Source organism: Carassius carassius, chromosome 13 (assembly GCF_963082965.1).
Source record: "Carassius carassius chromosome 13, fCarCar2.1, whole genome shotgun sequence".
NCBI lineage: Eukaryota > Metazoa > Chordata > Actinopteri > Cypriniformes > Cyprinidae > Carassius > Carassius carassius.
Window position 1 is genome coordinate 25,818,104 of NC_081767.1, and position 23,853 is coordinate 25,841,956.

Sequence of the window (23,853 nt, forward strand, 5' to 3'; positions counted from 1 at the left end):
CATGATCATATTTTTCCTGAACATTTACTAATGTGCAGCAATGTCTTTTCCCATTAAATAGGAAGGTGTGCTACCATCTCCCTTGGTATGCATTTCCAAATTACTTTTGCCTAAACCTGATATGAAATTGTGTTTAAATGCATGGTTGGAGTACTGAAATGGTTCCAGGGTCTTATTACTTACACCTTATTAGGAAAAAAAGCATTGAAGTTTTCAATGGGTAAAATGATCTTGAGCAGAAAGATTAAGCTGCCTACATTACAAGCAGCCAACATAATTTTTTCTTTGCTTTCTAAAGCAAAAACCTAATGCATGCTCTCTCTTACAAGAGTTCTTACAAGCTGCAGATTGTATTCACCTAAAAAGACATGAAGGATATTTTGATGAATTTCATTCATCAGACATGTTATGAGAAACATGTCCGTCTTTATTTCTGTGGTGAATTATACTGTAGGATGGCTATGACCAACTGTTGAATCTTAAACATGTGCTTGAAATACAGTCTCTTATATAGTTTTTTGTATAACCTTTGTTCATTGATTTTCTGTGAAAAACGAATGCATTCATTTCTGTTATAGTCTAAATGCTTGTGAGATGTTGTTGGTTGGAAAGTCTGTGCCAGCGTGTTTGTCTATTCCAGAGAATAGACATTATGCTAATGTGTGGGCTCCCAGTGCAATGATAGGTTACATAAAAATCATACAACCTGCAGGAGACATATTTGATTTTTGCACATTTTACATTCCTAAAGAAATAATCCTTCTGCACCTACAGTCGTGGCCAAAGGTTTTGAAAATTACATAAATATTAGTTTTCAAAAAGTTTGCTGCTAAACTGGTTTTAGATCTTTGTTTCAGTTGTTTCTGTGATGTACTGAAATATAATTACAAGCACTTCATACGTTTCAAAGGCTTTTATCGACAATTACATGACATTTATGCAAAGAGTCAGTATTTGCAGTGTTGGCCCTTCTTTTTCAGGACCTCTGCAATTCGACTGGGCATGCTCTCAATCAACTTCTGGGCCAAATCCTGACTGATAGCAACCCATTCTTTCATAATCACTTCTTAGAGTTTGTCAGAATTAGTGGGTTTTTGTTTGTCCACCCGCCTCTTGAGGATTGACCACAAGTTCTTAATGGGATTAAGATCTGGGGCGTTTCCAGACCATGGACCCAAAGTTTCAACATTCTGGTCCCCGAGCCACTTAGTTATCACTTTTGCCTTATGGCACAGTGCTCCATCGTGCTGGAAAATGCATTGTTCTTCACCAAACTGTTGTTGGATTGTTGGAAGAAGTTGCTGTTGGAGGGTGTTTTGGTACCATTCTTTATTCATGGCTGTGTTTTTGGGCAGAATTGTGAGTGAGTCCACTCCCTTGGATGAGAAGCAACCCCACACATGAATGGTGTCAGGATGCTTTACTGTTGGCATGACACAGGACTGATGGTAGCGCTCACCTTTTCTTCTCCGGACAAGCCTTTTTCCAGAGGCTTTTCCAATTGGATTGTACGAATTCATACAAATTAGCCACCAATTCATTAATTCACCATGAGATTGCTTTGTTTAAACCAAAGTTTATAAATCGCTGTGTCAAGCCAAATCTCAGATCCGTGCATTTCAATGAGTCCTTCATTTGAACCCAATGGAAGATTTTTGTTCTGTAAAATATTTCTGCTGGTTTCAGTATGACAAAATATGGAAAGACTGACCTTTCACATTTGGAGACAAGCCTGGGTTTTTGTGCACCAGACATACTAATGGTCCAGACAAGATGATGTGACATTACAGAATATTTCCATTAATTATTGTAATGTTGCTCTGTTCAGACCTGTTATTTACAGAGGTTGATGAGCTGAACCAATTACATGTTTCTTTAATATAATGTAAATGATGAGTATGTTTTAGATTCTTTTAATGGCACAGACAGTTTAAAGGCATTTCATATTAGCAAACTGCCAAATATTAATCAAATATAAAACCTAAAGCACATCATGCAACTTCTAATATGCGTTTAGCCTTAGTCATGGGCTTGCGTTAACCTCCCTGCAAAGATGGAAGACGTTTCTTCATGGTTTCCTACCAACAAGTTAATGAACATTGGCTCTTATGAAACTGTGGACATCTCTGGACAAGTACAGTGTTAAAACTAGATTCAACATGAACTTCTGCCATATCCCATATTTCCTTCAGATCCTCCTTGCATTTCCAGCCTGAAACCTGGCAATAAAAATGTTTACTTGCAAGACATTGTCCATTTTAAACAGAGAATGGTGTTAGGATTTTAATAGCAATTAGTGAGTGTTCGGCTGAGGAAATTATGTTAATTAAACAGCACAGCTGTGCGCTACAAGGGACATTTTAACTAACTGATGTTAATAATGTCTGCATACAAAAGCGTGTGGAGTGAGTGTAATTTTCTGGTATAGTGAAGAAGAAAATGATTTCGATTAGAAATTCTGCAAATGCACAGAGTCTTTAATTGCTAAAGCAAACTGAAGAATACGACCACTTCTTATTGACATCCATCGAGATTCCTTTCCAAACTGTCTATATCTGCTAGGGAGAATTGTGTACAGTACAGTCCTGTACCTTACAGTTTTTCAGTTATGTCTTAATGGACAATTTGTTTTGTTTTGGCAGTTGCTTTGCATGTGTTTCTTGTAGTTTTTTGGATCCTCATCTCTATTTTAGATATTCAAATATCAAATCAAACCAAATGCTGATTTGGTCCTCAAGAAACATGGCTTATATTTGATTATAATAATGTTATTATGTTATTATTTTATTATCAATCAGTAAACATAGAGATACATAAGGTTCAACTTAAACATATAACAAGCTACAGAGCAAAGGAAGTAGAGAGAATGGAAAACAATAAAAATAACAAATGGAAAATTGCACCAAAAACTGCCAGCAACTCAATTCACCGATCTTGATACTTCATTCCCTCCCCTCATATCCCCTCATATCCCATACCCCTCATTCAGTTTTATAACCTTAAAGTAACATTCCACAAACATTCCGGGAACCAAAAATTGTTATCTGGATCCACCCTGCTTCCCTTAAGATAAATCTTTAAAGGCATGAGAAAAAGAAAGAGCTCTTCTGAAGTAAATGCAACTTATAGAATTAAAGTGCTAGTCTGGCTGGCCACCTTCTATGAGGCTTATAAGGGGAAAAAATGATAGTGTTAGAATGCAGTATACAACAGAACGACAGAAAAGCATGCAGAGGTGACTGATGCAGTCAGGAGACCATTATATGCATCACAGATAAGGTTAATGCTGTGCCAGCATATAGGGACAGACTAGAGCCATAAATCTCCTCAAAAGGTCAATCATATTCAGCATGCTTTTCATATTTTATTTATAGCTCCTTGATGGCTGGATGGTCATGTGGCACTTGCTGAATCTTTTAACTTATTTTTTAATGCTATTTAAGACTGCCCAAGAGTCAAAGCTGTTAAATCCGATCCAAGGATCACAAAGACAAAGCTTTGAAATAAAGATGGCAAACTATTCAATGACTCAGTGTGCTATACCCATTAAATCAACCAAGCGTAACTTATATATCTCTGCTGGGAGATTCATAAGCTATTTTTAACAGGAGCAATTATGTGAATAGCATGCACTCTGACTCCCCTGTCTGACTGTTCTTAAATTAATTTGGTTCACTGTGGATCCTACGTAAACGTCCTGCATATTCAGATGGCTGCTAAGTGTTTATTCACTTTTGGACAGGATGTTAAGAGGAGTTATTTTTTGTGTGGGGGCTGAGTCATCCACAGGTAAACTACAGAGGTATAAGGCAGTTCAGATAGCTAAAAGAAAATACCGTATTTTTTGACTATTAGTCGCACCAGAGTATAAGTCGCATCAGTCCAAAAATACGTCATGATGAGGGAAAAAACATATAAGTCGCACTGGACTATAAGTCGCATTTATTTAGAACCAAGAAACAAGAGAAAACATTACCATCATCAGCCGCGAGAGGGCGCTCTATGTTTACAGTGTATGCTACAGGAGCACTGAGCAGCATAGAGCGCCCTCTCGTGGCTGGAGACGGTAATGTTTTCTCTCGGTTCATGTCTCTTAGTTCATTTCTCTTGGTTCATGTCAAATTAATTTTGATAAATAAGTCACACCTGACTATAAGTCGCAGGACCAGCCAAACTATGAAAAAAAGTGTGACTTATAGTCTGGAAAATACGGTACTTCTTGTGAATTAAACATGTACAAAGGCAAGAATTACCTTTTTCTTCCTAGAAGGTCTTAATTCTCAATTACCCTTTAAAATGGTAAACACGTAATACCAATAAATGGTTAATCATTAGTGAAAAGAGCTATCATTTAGGAAGTTGAGTAATTACTATAGAAAAACTTCCTTAGATAATTACCCTCTTATTTACTAAACTATTTAAAACAGTTTACATAAACACATAACGCTTAGAACAGTGATAAATGATAACAGTCATAGTTTGGTTTTGTTTTGTTTTTTACTCAACCAAGCAACCAACTTCTACGATTCATATAGGCTATTGTAATATTTTCGATAGGCCTACATGAATTCGTAGGTAAAAGTAAAAATACACAGAAGCGTATTTGCTCTCCAGTGTTTGCATGCGTGTTTTAGCCCTGCTGAAATCATTCCTCGTTCAGGACTGAAACTGTCTGTTTTATAAAATATTGTATAAATTTGGGTTAAATCCCAAATTACTCATTATTCATCCCAGGGAACACATGTTAGGAAAAATTGTTAGACTGAATTCAATGTAAGTCGCTTTGGATAAAAGCGTCTGCTAAATGCATAAATACACATTCTGTTTTTAGTAGACCTTCTACATGATTATTCAAAAGTGTGGGGTCAACTTTTTTAAAAGTATACTTTCAGATAATTAGGCCTTGTTTGAACTTTAAGATCATCACAGAATCCTGAAAAAAACTAAATATTTAAGGAGCACAAATGATTTAAAATTTGATAGTAATAAGAAATATTTCTTGAGCACCAAATCACATTTGAAAGATTTCTAAAGGATCGTGCGACACTGAAGGTAGTACTGGCGGAAAGACTACTCAAAATTCAGCTTTTCCATCACAGGAATAAATTGTCTATAAAAATATATATTTTGAATGGTATACATTTCTTAATAATTATAATTAATATACTTAAATGAACTATATTTCAAGAAAAAGGGATTTGGGGTTGAGGCATTGCCAAGATTAACATATATAGTACTAAACTAATCTATAAAATTATTATTCACTTATAGGCTATAAACGTTCATGAAGGCTTTTCCTTGACAGATTAAGATTGTCAGTGAAGCCACATAAACTGAGCAGATTGACCAGTAATAGCAGACTGGCAGCTGAATACTGATTAACTGATATTTGAAAAACACAATCGCCCCTGGGACCCCCTTCTCTACGCAAAGCAGAAGAGGTTGGCAGAGACCACAGAGCATGGCCTCTCATTTCCGAACACTGGAGGCTTTAATGAGAGACAAACACCAGGCGCTCCCTCAGGACCATAAGGAATAAATTCATGCTCAGTGATTAAAAAGGCAAACAGTTTGCTGAATGTCAGGGACATCACAACTTTCTTGTGCTGAGTTGAAGGGTTTCATTTTGAGTTTAGTTTTAGGCTCTTAATGTCTTCAGGCTAAACGTGTTAGACTGGCATCTGTTGGTAGCTGCATAATAAAACTGCTTAGCCTGAATTTGTTTGTAGTCACAAATGAGACACAGTCAATGAAAGAACTATAAATACTTAATCATATTTTAGGTGTCAGGGTGCAGTGGTACGTATAAAATAACAAAAGAAATGTTTGAAGTTTTTAAAAACTTCTTAAAAATGACTAATCCTTTTTATCTTTTTGTCTGTTTGGTGAACTTTGCATGTTACAACTGTGTTGTTTTTTGCCAGGAGTGAATCAGAAGACTGCTCATTGAGGGAGAACTAACAGAAATGATGAATCACAGCATGGGGTCTGGATGTAGCATGAAATCACACAAGCAAACACACACCACCAAATTATGTTCACAGAATATGAACATTTTCAGTTTTATCCAGGCATAAAAAAGACAAATGGAACAGAATGTTGTTGTTACACTGAACCCAAAGACAAAAGCTTTGCTCATTGTGGCAGAATTAATCATATTTCAGCCTATTGACTTTCAGAGATCATCCGAGGATAGCATTTATCTTTCTCACAGTGTTGCCTTTACTCCTTGGGTACATATTAATAATAACTTTGAAAGAGAAAATCCAGCATGCAACATAATTTGTAAATGTTTATATGTGAAGACAAATCTGCTATAAAAGGGGAACAAAAATAATTAATTGGGTCGGTCGGGTTATTGGCAAACAATTAAGAATATTTTTAAGGATGGCCTAATAGCAGAGCCGGCCAAGCCACTAAGCGACCCTTGCAATTGCAAAGGGCCCCGTAGCCAGCAGAGGGCCCCCTAGAGTCACTCTAAAAATAATTGTTTCTGCAATTATTCTCGTAAACACAGTCGGTTATGTTTTAAGTGAACGTATACAGTGGCCTGCTGCTCAGAGAAATTCGCTGTAGGCCTACCGGATAAATCTCTCTCTCTTTCTCTCTCTCTCTGTAAAATAGACGATGTTAAAGGGGGTGTGTTTCAAGATACGCAATGGAGTAGACCAAACTAAACAGGGAGCGCAACTGCCCTTTTGGGAAGAAAGTGTGTGTGTGTGTGTGTGTGTGTGTGTGTGTGTGTGTGTGTGTGTGTGTGTGTGTGTGTGTGTGTGAACTCACTGAGCGCGTTGACACCAGACAGTAAAAGAAATGGACACAGCGATCCCATTGGATTCAATGGAGACAAGTGAAGTCGTTATCTCTTTATTCCTGGGACAACTTTGCCATCGGAAAGGGTGTGTCTGCCACGGGCTGTCCACAGGCTGCGCTCCAGACTGACCACACATCGTGACATGTTACATTTCTTAAATAAAAATTGAAAAAAGAAATTATCGCGGCCGAATTATCGAGCTCATTTTTTTATAGTGCGATTAATTGATTTATCGACTATCACGACAGGCCTACTATTTACATCATTAAATTAAAGTTTACGGAAACTCGTTTTTCCTCGTCAATCATTCTCCATTCATAAACATTATTCAAAAAGGGCGCGTCTCGTGCACGGTAAAACTCTCTCCAATATATCATATGATATATTTACATTATAATGCTTGATCTCTAGATAAAAGGCTGTGGATTTGCATAAAATGACTTTATTTTGTGTATTTGTATTTTATGTTTGTTGCTGTTTTTAAACGACTCGCTACCGTCTGCCTGTTAGATCACACACATCACAAGGACTATGAATCGGCATCAAACGCACAATAAATGGAATTTAAAACTGTGAAGAAACAAATGATCAATAAACTGTTGGACAGATATACATTAGGATTTGTGCGCTCGACATTTCTTCGCTTTGTGCCGTGAACTTTTAAATGCCCACTTGAGCAGCACAGCGCTGCACACTGTGACTCCATGTTGCTTTGAGCACATCATTCTGCACAAATATGGATTTTAATAGTTCTATTGAAATATTACCAAATTCTTATTATTGTTACTATTAATCTTGTTTGTGGTGTTTTAGATGTTATTGTTAATTTGGTTATTTGAAAAATTCAAACATTTAAATGTTCTATTTATTATTATATATAATATTTTATTTAAATGTTATTCTATTTGCTCGATTTCATTTAAATTATATATAGGCTGTTGTTTGTGCCTCTTAAACTCTGGTGTCAATTAAAAATGTTTCTTTGAAGGTCAGTGAAAATCATTTTATCAGTCTTCTTATTCAGCAAGTTCATCAGTGTGTGTTCGTTGAACTGCACTGCCATTCAGCTCAGTGGTATCATAATTTTCCTTTTAGACATCAAACATGGAACTCAACTCAAGAACTCAAGGTCTTTTATTGTCATTCTGTACATGTTGCCACATAAGAACAAAATACTTAGGACCAGCAGCGTAAAAAAGATAATTAACATACAGCATACATAGAATAATTTAAACATAATTTAATAGACTAAAAATGTAAAAATAACATAGTAGATATAATATGTACAGTATAGTTATAAGGTAGTCATTGCTTTTCTTTAGGCCTTACTTAAAACGGTCAAAGGGGCCTCCAACCGAATTTTGCTTAGGGCCCCCAAAGGTCTAGGGCCGGCTCTGCCTAATAATTATTTGAAACTTGTGAAGCTTGTGAACATATTAGCAACACAGCTAGTAATGACAGCGTTCAGTTTTATTGTTGTCATCAATTAATACACTTCTTAATTACATTACATATTTTTACATTATTACATTATGTTGTAAATAAATTACCTTTATCAAAGTTTTGGCCACTGCCTGCACATCATCTACCCAATGCTCCCTTTCACCAGACATTTTCTTTAATGAGCAGGATCCGCTTTCATTGAAATGTCATTAGAGGGCGCCGGTGTCCTGACATTTTATCCTACCCGTCAGATTTTCCTACCCGGGTTTACTGCGCATGCGCACATCAATCGTCACACTTCGCAGACACGCACTAATGGCGACAGGCAAGATGGCGGCGCCCATAGATTTCGCGGCAGATTTGTGTATACACAAGTGAAACTGCAGCGTTGGTTCAGGTTAGATATACAAAAGTACGTTTTTTTTTGCATCCCACTTGTGATTAAATTCTCACACTGTTCTGCTCAGTGAATGAGTCTTCTATTTTAGCCACTTTTTTAATGAGGAGTGCTTTTTGCAGCCTCAGTTGTGCTGTCTCTGCATCGTGAAGAAAAACAGTAAAAGTACCTTGAACCTGGTTACCGTACTAGTGGGTGGTAGGGGTGTAACGATTCACTCGTTTTCTCGATGCATCGATTACAAACCCTGACGATTCATATGCATCGATCTTGAAACATGATTTTTGAATCGTGAATCACTGATCTTGGACAGTAATTCGATTCAAAATGCTAAGAATCGAATGAATCGCGATTTCTATAGCGATTCAATGCTTTCAAAATGTATACACATTAAATTAATACACGCACGAATTAATGGAGACCTTGAAGAGTGTTCGTGAATCGTGCCTCTTATCTGTCCTTCACGCGCTCCACTGTTTACCGCCTGTGTGAGACTGTCACAGGATTGCGCTCGCGCTCCGTTCGTTTCTGACGCAGCTGACGTGTGATCTGTAGGACTCGTGGCCAGTAATGCTAACTTGAAGTAGTTTTACTTTTCTGTAGTTTGTCAATGGCTCTCTGCATCTTACCGACAGAGTTACCGGAGCCGTCGACAGCTGTATTTATTGCATGGACGGAGCAGAAATGTAAGTGTCTAAATCATAAGCACAGATCCATTGAATGATAAATGTTTTTAAACAATGCGGATGTACCAAATATACGAAGGAAACTTTTAAAATTAACCACAGCATTAACAATGACCTTGAAATAAGAGCGCGAGATTTATCTGATAATCAGATGCATGAAAGTAGCGTTTGTTTCATTAGCAAACAGACATCTGGCACGTTTTCTCTCAGAATCATTCGCTGATGGAGAGGAAAAGTTAAATAGAGATGAAGACGTTTTCACACTGAAAGAGAAGCGATCTCGCTCTCATAGACGTGCCAGGCTATATCTGCAGCTAAACTGAATAAAAGCAGAATGAACTGATGAAACTAAAAAAAAACAATTTATGAATGATTCGGTGCTTCAATAATTGACATTTATTACAGTACAGAAACTATGAAGTATATTTTCTACCTTATTCTGTGCAGAAAATTTAAATAATTTCTAATTAAATGTAGCCTAGTATATAAAACAATCATAAAATTGCCATTAGGAAAAAAAATATCGATTACAAATGATTGATTATTGTCCAGCAGTGTATTTGATTTATTACAGCTAATTAAAAGTAATTAAAAAAGAAGATAATTCCTTGTAAAAAAATAAAATAATAATAATAATAATTATTATTATTATTATATAGGCTACATACATAAAATGATTGTATTTGACATTTCTGTCACTTCCGAAATTATGGCTACGCCCCTGGTGTGACAAAATGTTAGCTTATACATAATACTCTTTAAGCTCTTTTTTAAAAACTTGGCTTACATACATTTTTACCTATGCCATGTCGCATCATTAAACTAGCATTTAACAATGGACAAAAGTTTTTTTTTTACCTATGGTTCTCTAACCATAAATGCAACTGTAATTTGCCCCCTGACTAAGCATTTAAAGAATTTAGTAGAAGCATTTAAATAATCCCGTGAATGCACTTAAAGAATGCAGAATCGAATCGGTATAATCAAATCGAATCGAATTTAATTGCGAATCGAATCGAATTGAATCGTTCTAAATTTGCAAAAATCGTTCTTGAATCGAATCGAAAACCTATGAATCGTAATCGAATCGAATCTAATCGAATCGCTGCCTTCCCAAAGATTCACAGCCCTACTGGGTGGTATTTCAAAGATTTCAAGTAGATTTTCTAATCTAATTTCGCCTTCCCTTCAAAGATGAAATTGTTTTTCATTTACCAGCTCAATTCCCCTGCCTCTAAATGCAGCGTCTTACCCTCACACTCGAGGCTGGAATTCTCAAAGGGTTTATTAAAATATATCATAAAAGATTTAGTTCAAGAAAATCATGACAAGTGGATAAAAAAATATAAATCCATACTTCCACCCTTCACTCCTCTTCTTTTATAACTACATAGTTTTACTTATATTGAACAGTGTTATGTGTTCGGTTTAGGATATAGAATATTTAGTAAATTCCATTTTAGATTTTTTGTTGTTGTTGTTCATCATATGGTCATATTAATGTAACATGCTTTCTCTAGAATAAGGAAATAATGAATAATTTTCAAATTGCAATTAAGATAATATAATTATAGTTAACTAAAACAAAATTTAAAACCATTAAAAACCTTTTTGTTACTTGAATTATAATCAAATAAAATAAAATAAAAATTGCTAAACTGAAAAAAAAAGAAAGAAATCTTTCCTTAACAAGGACTGTTCCTGTCACCTTATATTTTCTAAATATATTTCTGATTGTGGAGGCAGAGACCTTAAACCTTCACATTGATGAATTGTCCTAGTTTTTAGGTCAGTTTAGAGTTCTTTTAAGGTTGCCGTGTTGTTACTTTCAAATAGAGAATCAAGGAGACGCACAACTAGCAATCAGCTACCTTAAACATAATTTTTCATGATTGTTTGCACCTGAGTTTGCAGTGTTACAGTTCATTATCCAATCAAATCAGTTTTCTGTTGCAATTGATCAGCATTAAATGACTACAGGTATTCAAATCAACACAACTGAATGGGTGCCCAAACTGTTGCACAGCCTATTTTTCATATTCAGCTTAACTCTGTACTGATACACTAAGAATTTATGTCGGAAAAACATCACATTATGCATATCACTATGATATTTTCTTATAAAGAAAGAGCAAACTATAATCCCAGACTTTTGCATAAAACTGAGTGTATATATTTAAAAAAAAAAAAATTAAATGACAAAAATACAACAAAATTACTAAAACTTAAACTAAATATAAAATGAAAACGTAAAATAAAAACTATTTATATGCTCATTTTAATATCGTGTTGTACTTATCAGTGAATAATATAATGAATCATTCGAATTATTATTATTTTTTTAATCCAAAGCTGACAAATATCAGTCACAATATCAATTTGTAGGCTAACCAGGAAATCTAATTTATCTTATAGAGGGAAAAAAGTCTTCAGGCAATGTTAGCCACAGATTTTTCTTATTTTTCTCTTAAACCAAAAACCACCATTCTAAAAACCCATAGGAAATGGACTCAAAACTGACTCGAAAATGCAAAATGCAGTTTGAGGACTGCAAAAGATGTTATGCTATGCATGTCCAATTCCTCACCAGCAGGTGGCAGGATGCAACACTTGTTTTATTTTTATTATCAGACACAGATTTATTTTCAGTGGCTATACCTATTCTGTTTGGTGCAATCCATCTGACAGAGCAGTTAGCTACTGCTTTATATTTGTTCAAAAGTATCAAATGAGACTTTTAGATAAAGTGCAACATGACCTTCAGTTTCCCGGAGAATAATCGCAATAAAAACAGCACCTCTGCTAAGTCCATCAGACTCTTGATTCAAAGCACCCCATGGGGTGAAATCCCAAAGGGACTCCAGTGGGATTCAGCTTTAGCTACTTAGCCCATCACCCTGGCCTAATAATGAGAGTCACGGGGGGTGTAAAAGCTCTTTCCTCAGACCTGATTAGAAGAACTCATTGGTTATCGAAGAAGCAGAGCTTTGTTTACAGTGCAGTGCTCTGGCAGGCTCTGTTACATAACCCCCTTCAGAGTAAACCTATAAAATCAGCAGTGTCTCCTGAGAGGGGTCTAGCTTGAGGTAAGAGCCCACTGTCAGTCGACAGGTGATTATGTTCATCATTAGGGAACAAGGAGAGTAGGGAACTTATAACGTGCCACAGGAACCTTCACAAATAAACAACGTCATAATTTCCAAAATGTCCAGAAAATTTTCCACACAGTCAAAAGCTGAGATATCTTTTGAAAAAAAGAAAATGTTACTATAAAAGAGTAAATGTAACTGTATATTATCGACCAGCTCTTTATATGAAGTAAAACATAGAAGTATGTGAAATTTCATACTATACTCATGTAGGGCATTATAAACTATATATCACTTGAGCAAGTGATAATTATGGATAGAGGACATGTATTTTATCAGAGGGTTTGAAGTTAAAAATGCATTGATGGTTTCATACAAACAAGCAGTCTTTTAATTCACATGTCATTAATTGATGTACAAGAGTCATGTGGATTACTTGCAGATCATTGTGATGTTTTTATCAGATGTTTGAACGGCATCCATCCACTGCAGAGGATCCATTGATGAGAGAGTGATGTACTGTACAGTAATGCTAAATTTCTCCAGATCTCTTCAGATGAAGAAGCAAACTTCTAAAAGTCTTAGATGGCCTGAAGATGGAGTTAGGAGTTGCTGGAAAATAAATATGTAGTTTACAAATCTTTATTGGTTAAAGACAAGTCCAAGAATAATTTTACATGAAGGGCATGTTATGCTTTGTGAAGTCCTAGCTTTAATATTTCAGAGTTAATCTTTGAGGTGAATTGGTGAGTTTTTTTAGCTTGAGGAGAATGAACCTCAAAGCCAGTAGGAGAAAGGAAGAGCCGTGTGGGAGGACGTGGCTTGACATTGGAGATGTGGCTTCAAATGCCCAAAGGGTCAGCAGATCACATCAATATACTTGATAAGAAATGAAAATTTCTGCAATTAGTTCATGAGATTGTGACAAGGTGATACGTCACTGTCTGCAATCTACAGATTACTTTTGGAGGGGTTTGAGATCCATGGGTTTTATCATCAAAGGATGACTTACTTTCTCTTTTAAGACACCACGTTTATCTTTAAACTAATGTCTGACTTTTAGAATAAAACCTTTCATATTTGACTGCTGCCATTACTTTGAATGACCAAGATGGATCTGGTCTCAAAACATGTACAGTAATTTATTTAATGTATGTTGCATTTACTGTAAACTTCAATACCATGACTAACAGAAGTAAACAAGAAAGGTCATATAGAGGTATGTATAAGTAACCCACATATTTTCACTTCACTTGCTATTAGCTGCTTTTGTAGTGGTTCTTCAGATCAGTTTGTTCCTCATAGGGTTTAATATTGAAGCTGAGGGAAGTGCTTCTCATGATGTTTAGGAGATGAGCCAGTGCAGATGATGGAGATTGAGGGTTTTAGCTGGTTCTCTCCTCCTGCGGAGATCTCAGTGAGAGTCCGGTCACTGGAGAAGAGGCCACCTGTTTGTCATTTGATACGTGATTGTGGTTTTAGGATGAGGTGGTTTTAGATCATTTGCTTTGCGGATCATTAACTAATTTGTGGTGTATGCATGTGACCAGGGTTATTATTGCTAAATAAACCCACGACAATTACTTATTAAAAATTACTATAAAATAAACATTAACTGAAATAAAGTATATGATATAATTTTAACTTTTTCATTTCAGTTAGTTAACGAAACTAAAGTAAAATTAAAACAATAAAAACTATAGAAATCTTTTAAAAAATTATAATAATAATAATGACAAAAACAATGAAACTTTAAGTATCAAATGAAAACATAAAATGTAAAAATCTAATTTTTAAATATTTGCAAAATCTATAGTATGATGCTTAAATAACATTGCATGTGACTGAATCATTTAAATGTTAACTAAAACAAAATCACAACTATTAATAAGTCAGGGCTTCAGAATACGACAAAAATAAAAATGTGCAACAATAATGTAAAATCGGGAAAGCTTTGTATGCATCCATATTCTGTTTCACCATATGAACCGGTTCTTTTTAATGAGCTGTTTTGTTAAAGGGATAATTCACCTAAAATTGAAAATTCTGTCATTTCCTCACCCTTGAGTTGTTTAAAACCCATAAGATTTTAATTTCTCTGCAATACACAATTTTTTTTTTTTTTATGAAATCCGAGAGATTTCTGTGCCTCCACTGAAAGTCCATTCTACTGAAACTTTGATGGTTGAAAAAGTTGATATAGACATAGTGAACATAATTCATATAAATCAAACAGTTTAATCCAAGTTTATCATATCAATTGCGTTTTATGATGAACAGATATAATTTAGCTTTTTATTTACATATAAATCTCATTCAATGCACAGCTGATCAAAAATAGTAAACAGAAAATCAAACATATGTCAGAAGACTTGATTAAACTGCTTAATTCATATGCATTTATTTTACAATCTTTTCATGACATTTTTTAGTGGAAGGTACTGCACTCAGTGGAGGCCTCTTGGTTTTCAAGCGATTGTGTAATTTATCAACAAACAAAAAAATTTGGCTTAATCTGATGTTACATCATGGGTGAGTTTCAAACAAAACTCAACACTTTAAATAGTTTATATTTCTAGGTACATTTCTCTTACCTGATCAATCTTTCGGTCCTCTTTGTTTGAAGGTCTCAGGTACTAACATTTCTATTTGTTAACCTTTACATCAATCAGAGACGCCAGCATTGTGGCTTCTCCTCAAGATCTTTATGTTGCTCTCTGAATGAGTGCAAAGGTAATAAAAAAATCACTTCACACACAATAACTCACAGGGCTTCTTTTTGCGCTGGAGACTGGGTTCAGAGAATGCTTTCATTAATCATGAAGCCCAGTACGAACTCCAGCACCGCTGCTCCTACTGAACATACATAACTGTCCTGGCTGGAAGAGCGATTGCTGGCCCCACGCTCGGCATAGGGCTAAAAACATCACGACCTGCTGCGTGCTGGGAGATTTTGTGAATGATGGGACCCAGCTGAAATGTCCATCAGAGAATGTATGTGGCATTTGGATAGAAGGAAAACAAAAAGTGTGACTTACTTAAGCTAAGAGTGGTGTATTCTTGTATCGCTGGACTTCAACTCGTAGCACATGAGCCATAAGTGCCCCAGTGGTCCTTACATGTTGCATTATCCAATATTTCACAGCAGGCCATGTTTTCTTTTGTGTCTTGTGATGATTCATATTAAGTCTGAGAATATTCAGTATCATAAAGATGAGTTTTGCAGTGATCCATGCATATGCTGTTGTTTGCTTTATGAGCTCATTGTTTATATATTGTTTCTGACAATTGTTAGAGACAGGTCTATTGTGTTAATATATGTAAAATAATATTATAATGTCATATGCTATATATTGAAGATGAGCAAAGAATATAACAAAAAAAATGTCATCATCTAACAATATAATGCAATTTTTAGACATTTATTTTCAGACTAACCCACACACATTCTCCGTATGATCAAAAATACAATTATATTGTGAAATATTATTAGAATTTAAAATGGCTGTTTTCTATTTTAATATATGTTAAAATGTAATTTATTTCTGTAAACTGATTTTCCAACAGCCATTAGTCCAGTGTCACATGATCTTTCAGAAATGTTTTTAATATTTTAATTTTAATATGCTCAATAAACATTTCGCATTATCAATATTGCACAGTTGAGCTGCTTAATATTTTTGTGGAAACTGATTATTTTTCAGGATTTTTTGATGAAAAGAATAGTTTAAAAGAACGGCATTTATTTGAAATGGAAATCTGTTGTAACATTAGTGTCACTATTGATCCTTGTTGAGTAAAAGTATTGATTTAGAAAGTATCTTACTGACCCAAAGCTTTTAAATTGTAGTGTACAATATCATTATATTTTTGCAATAGCTGTTGCGTAAACAAGTGAACACAATAAAACCATTCTGACATTAATTTATAGGCAAAAGTTCAGATGTGTTCTTTGTACAATAATCATGAAATCCATCAGATTACAGAGTGTAATGTAATGTGAGTGAATGATTGCACTGAATTGCAAAATCCATTGGAATTGCCCCTGATAACTTCAAATAATAATTATATATATATATATATATATATATATATATATATTAAATTACATTTAAATTAATAATTAAAATGTATATATATATATAATCCGAAATTAGTTTGAGATTACGTCTAAAAGGTAACGCGAAATGTCTGACGAGTGCTATTTCCTTTGGTACAACACCCGTTGGACGTGTGGGTAGAGAAGACTGAATAAGGCATCCAAGAAATACATACTAAATGTGTTTACTTGTGTGCCGTAATTCTAAAGACCACATTGTGCTTGAATGCAGAGTAGGGCCAAAAATGTCCATCAAGGAATCGTCTGGAGGAGAGCCATTCATAATCAGGACGTAAATTGTCGGACAAGAGGCGTCACATCAAATTCCACACAATGTCCTGTGTGTCTTGTTTTTGTTTTTGCTGTTGCACTTGCCAGCTTACCTTAGAAATGTCTTTCACGAAACTCATGCCTGCAGTGTACAAGCCAGATATATTTTTCATTCGTTGTGTGTACTTTATGATGGTTAGTGAGTTAAAAGGCATCCTTTTAGTGATTTTATACTAATGAGCACAAATGTAAATACGCCAGTACCTCCTAATCACAATAATGGAAATCTGTTTGTATTCTCCAAGAGGAAATATTTAACACACAGGTACATTTTTGTTATCAATGTCCTTAATGTTTAATTTTATTTTTTTTCCCTCAATTGCAGGTCTGAAGTATTGGGCACCAGAGATATCCGTCTCTTTCACATGTCTCACTCCCCCAAGCGTGTGAGGGTCTTTATTAATGAGCGTGGCTCACCCCAGAGGGTCAAACCCATTCGGTCTGCTGATGGATCTCATCTGCACCAGAGTGTGGTGGGATCTTCTGCACCATCAGTCTTACCGTGAAGCTGTGGATCCAGAAAAATGATGGACCAGTGACCAAGAGATGGATACAGAGATTACACTGTAAATATAGATACACAAATATTAACAAGGGTTCATATCACAACAGTCAATACAAAATACTAAGAATGTAAGTTTTATATAAGCTTGTATCAAGTAAGTCAAAAAATTTAAAAAACTTCAATTCTTATTAGATGCTTGTAAGCACATTATAAAACTCATTACATAAACATAACACTCAAACGGCTAATGGTTTCTAATGGCTTCATTTTTTCAACTATGCATCCCTGTTTTATTTTTAAATAAATACTGATATTTACTGGGTTTATACAAAATATGTACCATCTAAAACACCTTAGTGCTAGAAATCAGTGATCAGAAATAAAATCATAACTGTAATAAGGGACAAAAGCCTATTGCTAACCTTTTTTTTTTTTGGTGGAGTGGGGAGAGAAATGTTATTACTCTCTCTCTCAAAAAAAAATCTAAATAAATGTGGTTCTTTTAAACTTTCTGGAAGATGTCAGATAAAATAATTATTTCTGAAAGATCATAGATCATGTGACACTCAAGGCTGATTAAAATTGATAAAATTTGCATTAAAATTTAGCTTTACCATCACAGAAGTTACATTTTCAAATATATTAAAACAAAGGAGCTAAGAGAAGGAAAAAAAATAGAAACACATTAACTATAATTTTAATGAATGTTTATTACCATAAAATAAAAAAGTGCTCCTTTGCATGTGGCACACAGCTAGAGAGCGTTAAACAGCTTTGCTGCAAAGCACACAAACATAGTGTTAGTATGTCGCCCATAACATCTCTGTGAATCTCATGAGAGTATAACACTGTCGAGTTCTGTGCCCTTCACATTCACAACAACAAGAGATGCTTAAACAAAATGAGAACAATCATTGTTTAATTCAGAGGTTTCTTAATTAAATTATTTTTGAAAGGATGGGAAACTTTTCCAGAATTTTTGAACAGGTTATAATCATGGCTGATATCTTTTTTGTTCCAAACAAAATGTAAACAATAAACAATTCATGAAAGTAACTGGCTGTATTGTTATTTGGCAAAAAACTGCTCAGATCAGCACTATTAGAATAAGTTCGGAGTTCACATGGTCCAAGATATGTTGGCTGCATGTTCCTTTGCCTTCATCCGCAGCACAGCAATGCTGGAGGACCGCCGTTCAAACTCAGGTTTGGTCTCAAACGTGGTGTGACTGTTCGGTGAAGGAGCCAGAAGTGAATCTGAGAAGAAGTTGTTGAGAGACACTCCAAACTGATTTTGCTGGTGACTGGGGAATCCCACATAACTGTGCTCACTGGATCTTGGCGAGTGGGGGTAGGGAGACGTCACGCAGGGAGGGGAACCACGCGGGATCATGCAGGACGAGACTACAGAGCTGCCTGCAGTGGGACCTGTCCATAAGTTGTTGGAAATCTGTGTGGTCAGAGGAAGGTGGAATAAAGTGAAATCAAAATGCATGAAATCGTAAAATCACAACACTTGTAACACACACTGTAATAGTTAACCCTGCTCTCTCTCTCTCTCTAAAACAAGTACCTTTTCAAAAGGTAGGCTACACATTTGTACATTATCTACCCCTAAAGGGTGCATCTTTATACCTTAATGGTACATATTAATAGGCTACCTTTTGAAAGGGTACAAAAAATGATGCTAGCTCTGCTCTGGTGAAAGGTTTCTTAGCCCATGGGGAAAATGCAGTGCTAAGCTTGAGGCTTGAGCTGGGGCAGGAAGTCATGCAGCAAAAAAAAATCCATAATCAAAATAAAGGAATCCAAATGTTTGGAAATTCATGGCACGTAAACATAGATTGCGTTTTGGAAAGTTAATTCAATTTTCAAATATAAATCGATGCATTTTACTACGCCTGGGAAAATGCTTCATGACAAACCGAGATGACATCATATCAGATACACCCTCAATCTACATCAAAATACAGTGACAATTATGTCAAAGACTTTAAATAAATCCAGACCAGGCTTTTAAAAACAAACCCTGCAGCCCACAAAAAATGCATTTTTGTTCACCACAAGAATCTGAGCATAAGACAAACACAAGGCTTAGCACCCTCCCACCTCTCCTTACAACATGCCCGGTGCAATAAGGACCTGTCCTGTTAAGGCACAGGCTTTTTTTATTTGCCTATTGAAAACACACGAGTGAAAAATCTGCTCTCTGACGAAGGAAATTGGGTTCTGTGGTGCCATCTAAATCTTCATCTCCAGCCCTCTCAACAGCTTTTGTCAGTTAGCATGAGACAGCTCTCCCACACCCGTCAAAGCTGTTTAAAGCTCGAAAGGCCAAGGGCAGTTGTCAACAATTCATGCGTTGTGTATGTGCTAGTAATAACCATATACGATTGACTTTACAGTCAAATTTTGTAATCAGATCAATAAATACAAAATAGATAATGAAACCTACTTACTGCACAATAACAATGATGGTTTGTTAAAAACACTAGGCCAGGCATTCTTTTGCATTTGAGTAGTAGACAGCCATGCATTGGTTGATTTATAATTATTTTTGCAAACATTTTTGTAACACCATGGTGCAGATAAATAAAGTGAATCACCTGTGAATAGCTGTCTGTCCGGGGCAGCATTGATATGTCATAGGTCGCTGCAAAGTGGCTTTTGGCCTGCTGGATCTGTCCGTATCTTTCTCGCTTCCTCCACTTGGCTCTTCTGTTCTGGAACCACACCTAAAAAAAAAAAAAAAAAAGTTATTTTTCCATGATGTAAAATGATGATGAGATGACATTTTATGTAAGCACAAATTTAAAGAATATATTTATTTTATTATTGTTTTTGTTAAGTCCTGTTTTTTTGGTGTAGTGTAAATGTCAAGCCATAATTAATCACAGGGCTGTGACATTAAGTTATCAATTATGACAGGGAGGGTTACTAATTTTATCTGTTGCAAACAAATACAGATCAATAACTGGCAGGTAATGTAAATGTTTTCATTATAAAAACTTACATTAAAATTACATTATATTTTTAATATGTTAAACCTGATTTAAAATGGTTGGAAAAAGCACAATGAAGTGCAGGTTGTACTACATCTTTAGCACCACTTTCATTTAAACTTGAGGAAGAAATTAAAGTTGTTTTTAATTATAGTGACATTTTTTTTTATTCTAAGGAATGCATGCATGAGGACTCAGTTTTAAGTGAAAACTCAGGCTTTTCCTAAAATGTACCTAACGACGTTATTCTCAGACAGGCCTAAATTTAACATTGGGGGTTTATATAAATCCAAAAAAAAAAAAAACACTTACAGGGAATTTTAGAGAATTATCACAAATGAAAGTGAGCAGTTACCTGAACTCTGGCCTCCGTGAGCTCTGTTCTCATGGCCAGCTGTTCTCTCACATACACATCTGGGTAATGGGTTTTCTGGAAGACTTTCTCCAGTTCCTCTAGTTGAGCGCTCGTGAAGGTCGTGCGATGGCGTCTCTTCTTGCTGCTCGACACGTTGCTGTCGCATTTTTCGCCGATGTCGTCCAGGTCTGTTTTGTCTGGTCCGGCTGCGGCTGCGGCTGAGGCTGAGGCCGGCGAGACTCTGATACTGCAGCAGTTCTCCATCGCGTGCAGGCTGCTGTCCTCCGTTTTAGGAGCGCAGTAAATCACGCCTGATTATTTTTAAAATATGAGTAGTTGACATAAAATTACACAGTTTCAGCAGCGCCCTATGCAGCACGTAAACTACATAGAAAACATTTTAACACTGAATAATCTGCTCATGAAAAACCGCATGAAATAAATATATAGAAGATTATTCAGTGTTAAAATATATATATACATTATTTTTTCACATAGTATGATCATTTCAAAATGTGCAAAAAATAAATAAAAAAATTGCGAAAACCTTAATACCATAAATATACCATAATTATTTATATTTATATACCATAAATATATAAATATAATATAAATATTACGTTTTCAAAACAACTTTTGAAAACGTAATCTTTTTTTAGTTAAAAAAAAAAGTTTTAAAAAATTGTTGGGGGGCGTGACTATTTAAAAATATGGAAAATGTAACTTTAAAAATGTAAAAAAAAAAAAAAAGTCATACATTTAAATATTGGTTAAATCTGCAATATGCAATTCTCAGATATAATTCTTACAAATTATTTCATCTTAAAAGTTGCCTACTATTAAGTACAACAGCTAAAAACCTTTCCCATCGGAATTGCAAAGCTGGCGAATAGCTTCTAAATGTAATACATTTTGTTTTACATATAAACATAAAGGTTATTAAAATAGTTTTTATAGACTGATGCCAGGAGAACATTTTGACTTGCACGAATAATTCTTTATTGTTTATTGTTTATTATTACTTTAGAAAGTCACATAATCTAGACTCTAGACATTGACCTGAAGAAACCATTAAGTAGGCTACTTAATTAGAGAACATATAGCCTAACTACTTCTTTATAGAACCAATGTGTTGTATAAAAAAAAACAATAAATAATATTTCCATATTATGCAAATGTTTTGTTACATAAAAAAAACTTTATGCTTTTTTTTTAAGTCTGACTTACTGTTTTGGTTGTCACACGGAGACGATCTGTCCATGGTGGTGTGTTGATCATTGCTCTGCATCGAGAAGGCCTGAACGCATTTAGGTGATGTCTTGTTGTAGTAGTGCACATTGTCTAAAGTCTCCATGACTTGGTCCATGTAGTAATCGCTGCCTTTAATCGCTTGACTTTTCAAGGAGAACTTGTCGCTCATGTACTCCATCATGCTCCTCTGGCCTCGTCTCAAGCATGGAGCGCGTCAGTGGACACCATCAATGTTTTAGTGATGTCAAAAATGAAGCAATGGGGCCAATTATTTGTACAAGTCGTTAATTCGTCTTGCTTTAAAGAGACCGAGGGCCTCTCTTTATACGGCAAAGAGCGCGAGTTTCAAGCAGCCTCCCAACTTCTGAATATGGAGAAGGTGAAACTCCACCCACGCGCATGCACAAGCTCTAAATAAGATTTATGAAACTCTGTGATGACCCGAGATGAAACAATTACACTTGCTTTCGCTTTCAGTGTGTTTGGATATCCCTAATGATTATTTAACTGATAAATCCGACTAAAGCAGACTTTGCGCGCTATAGAAAGTTTTAAACTGTGCATGTAAACAATAATTATTTCAGTAAACATAAAGTTGGTGATTGTTTAAAAAACAGTTAGAGTCGGTTATAAAGTAAATCTTTACATGTTAAGAAATGTTTCTTTACCTTTGAATAACTTCTTTGCCAAGTTAAAGTTATTAATAAATGTTAAATCACGATAACTTGAAAAAACATAAAAACTTTCTATCAAAGATATCAAACGTTTTTAGAAAAACTTTCATTTTTAATATTACTGCAAATAGCTATTTAGCTACTTAACTTGGAAAATAACACCATCCGACGCATAGGCTAGGCTTTTTAATATTTATTTCAACTATTTATTTTGTTCATAATGGGGAAATATACGTAACTTTCAGTTTTCCGCTTAATTTATTTATTTGTTTATTTATTTTAATTTACGGCAGGCTATATACAAAAAAGGTTAGCTGCGGTTTCCAGAAACGCATTACGGACGGTACTTGGGATGGTGATTAATTTATTTACTTTACATTAATTTAGTTAGGCCTATATGTCATAATGTTATTTAAATATCTTATTTTATATTCAAATTATTCGAATGTTTATAAATTGATTTATACATATACTTAATCTTAACATTGCTAAAGTATGCATATTGCCTTAAATAAATATATAGGTCTGTATAAGTACATTAATATATACATTTTCAATGAAATTATATAGTAAAGCACACTTTTACTTTTATCAAACAAACCAGTTTTACAATCCAGTAAAGCATTGTCTGAAAAAATGTAGCCTATTTACAGTATGTTCTTACTTTATTATTATTATAATTATTATTATTTTTTTTACAATGTAACAATCTTTTAACTTTTTTTTCTCAAAAACGTAAATATATTGTCATTATTTAAAAAAAAAATACGTTACTTGTTAGGTGGAATGAATACGCTACCCAGCATAACTGGCAGGACAAGTCTGTGACACTCTGAATCTTCCGACCAAGAGACGAATAATTTCACTGCGTCATTCCGCGCGTGTGATGATGACCACATAACTGCAAAGAAATCCTATTATGACCTAAATAAAAATAAGGCAAAAAAAAAAAAAGCTATCACTTTATCACACTTAGGCTGTTAAAAGCTATACCCTCTCTAAGTTCAAGATAGGCCCTTATGATCACAAATATGCCTTAACTGAGTGTTAAACATTAACCTATCAAGTTACAATATCTTGAAGAACCTAGAAAAACTCTGACATGGTAATACACGCGTAATGTTAAAAATCGAGCCATTTATAGCGTAATTTATTGTGCTACTTTTATAAATTTGTTCGTTCAGTGGACACGCTTGATTTTATCCGAAA

At 34.9% G+C, this 23,853-nt stretch overlaps 1 protein-coding gene across 2 annotated transcripts; it reads right to left on the minus strand.

The window, feature by feature from the left end:
• Nucleotides 1-17,132: 17,132 nt before the first annotated feature.
• On the minus strand, nt 17,133-22,295 carry LOC132155699 (ALX homeobox protein 1-like). 2 transcript variants are annotated; one of them, XR_009437341.1, is made up of 5 exons: nt 21,947-22,295; nt 20,720-21,030; nt 19,969-20,097; nt 18,079-18,812; nt 17,133-17,422 (listed from the first exon to the last, which is right to left on the minus strand). XR_009437341.1 is itself a non-coding variant. In XM_059564416.1 (4 exons), the coding sequence occupies exons 1-4, from the start codon at nt 22,149-22,151 to the stop codon at nt 18,483-18,485; spliced, it is 975 nt and encodes a 324-aa protein (XP_059420399.1). In that variant the 5' UTR covers nt 22,152-22,295; the 3' UTR covers nt 18,054-18,482. The 2 variants fall into 2 exon arrangements, 1 of the variants encoding a protein (XP_059420399.1); XM_059564416.1 differs by lacking the exon at nt 17,133-17,422 and having other exon boundaries at nt 18,054-18,812.
• Nucleotides 22,296-23,853: the final 1,558 nt, after the last annotated feature.

Bases quoted from the DNA above. Each gene is read 5' to 3' on its own strand.
- LOC132155699 (XM_059564416.1), bottom strand. From the start codon at position 22,151: ATGATGGAGTACATGAGCGACAAGTTCTCCTTGAAAAGTCAAGCGATT. The intron at 21,031-21,946 runs GTAAGTCAGACT...AAAAATAATCAG, and splicing joins TCCGTGTGACAACCAAAACA to GCGTGATTTACTGCGCTCCT. The intron at 20,098-20,719 runs GTAACTGCTCAC...TTTTTTTTTTAG, and splicing joins TCACGGAGGCCAGAGTTCAG to GTGTGGTTCCAGAACAGAAG.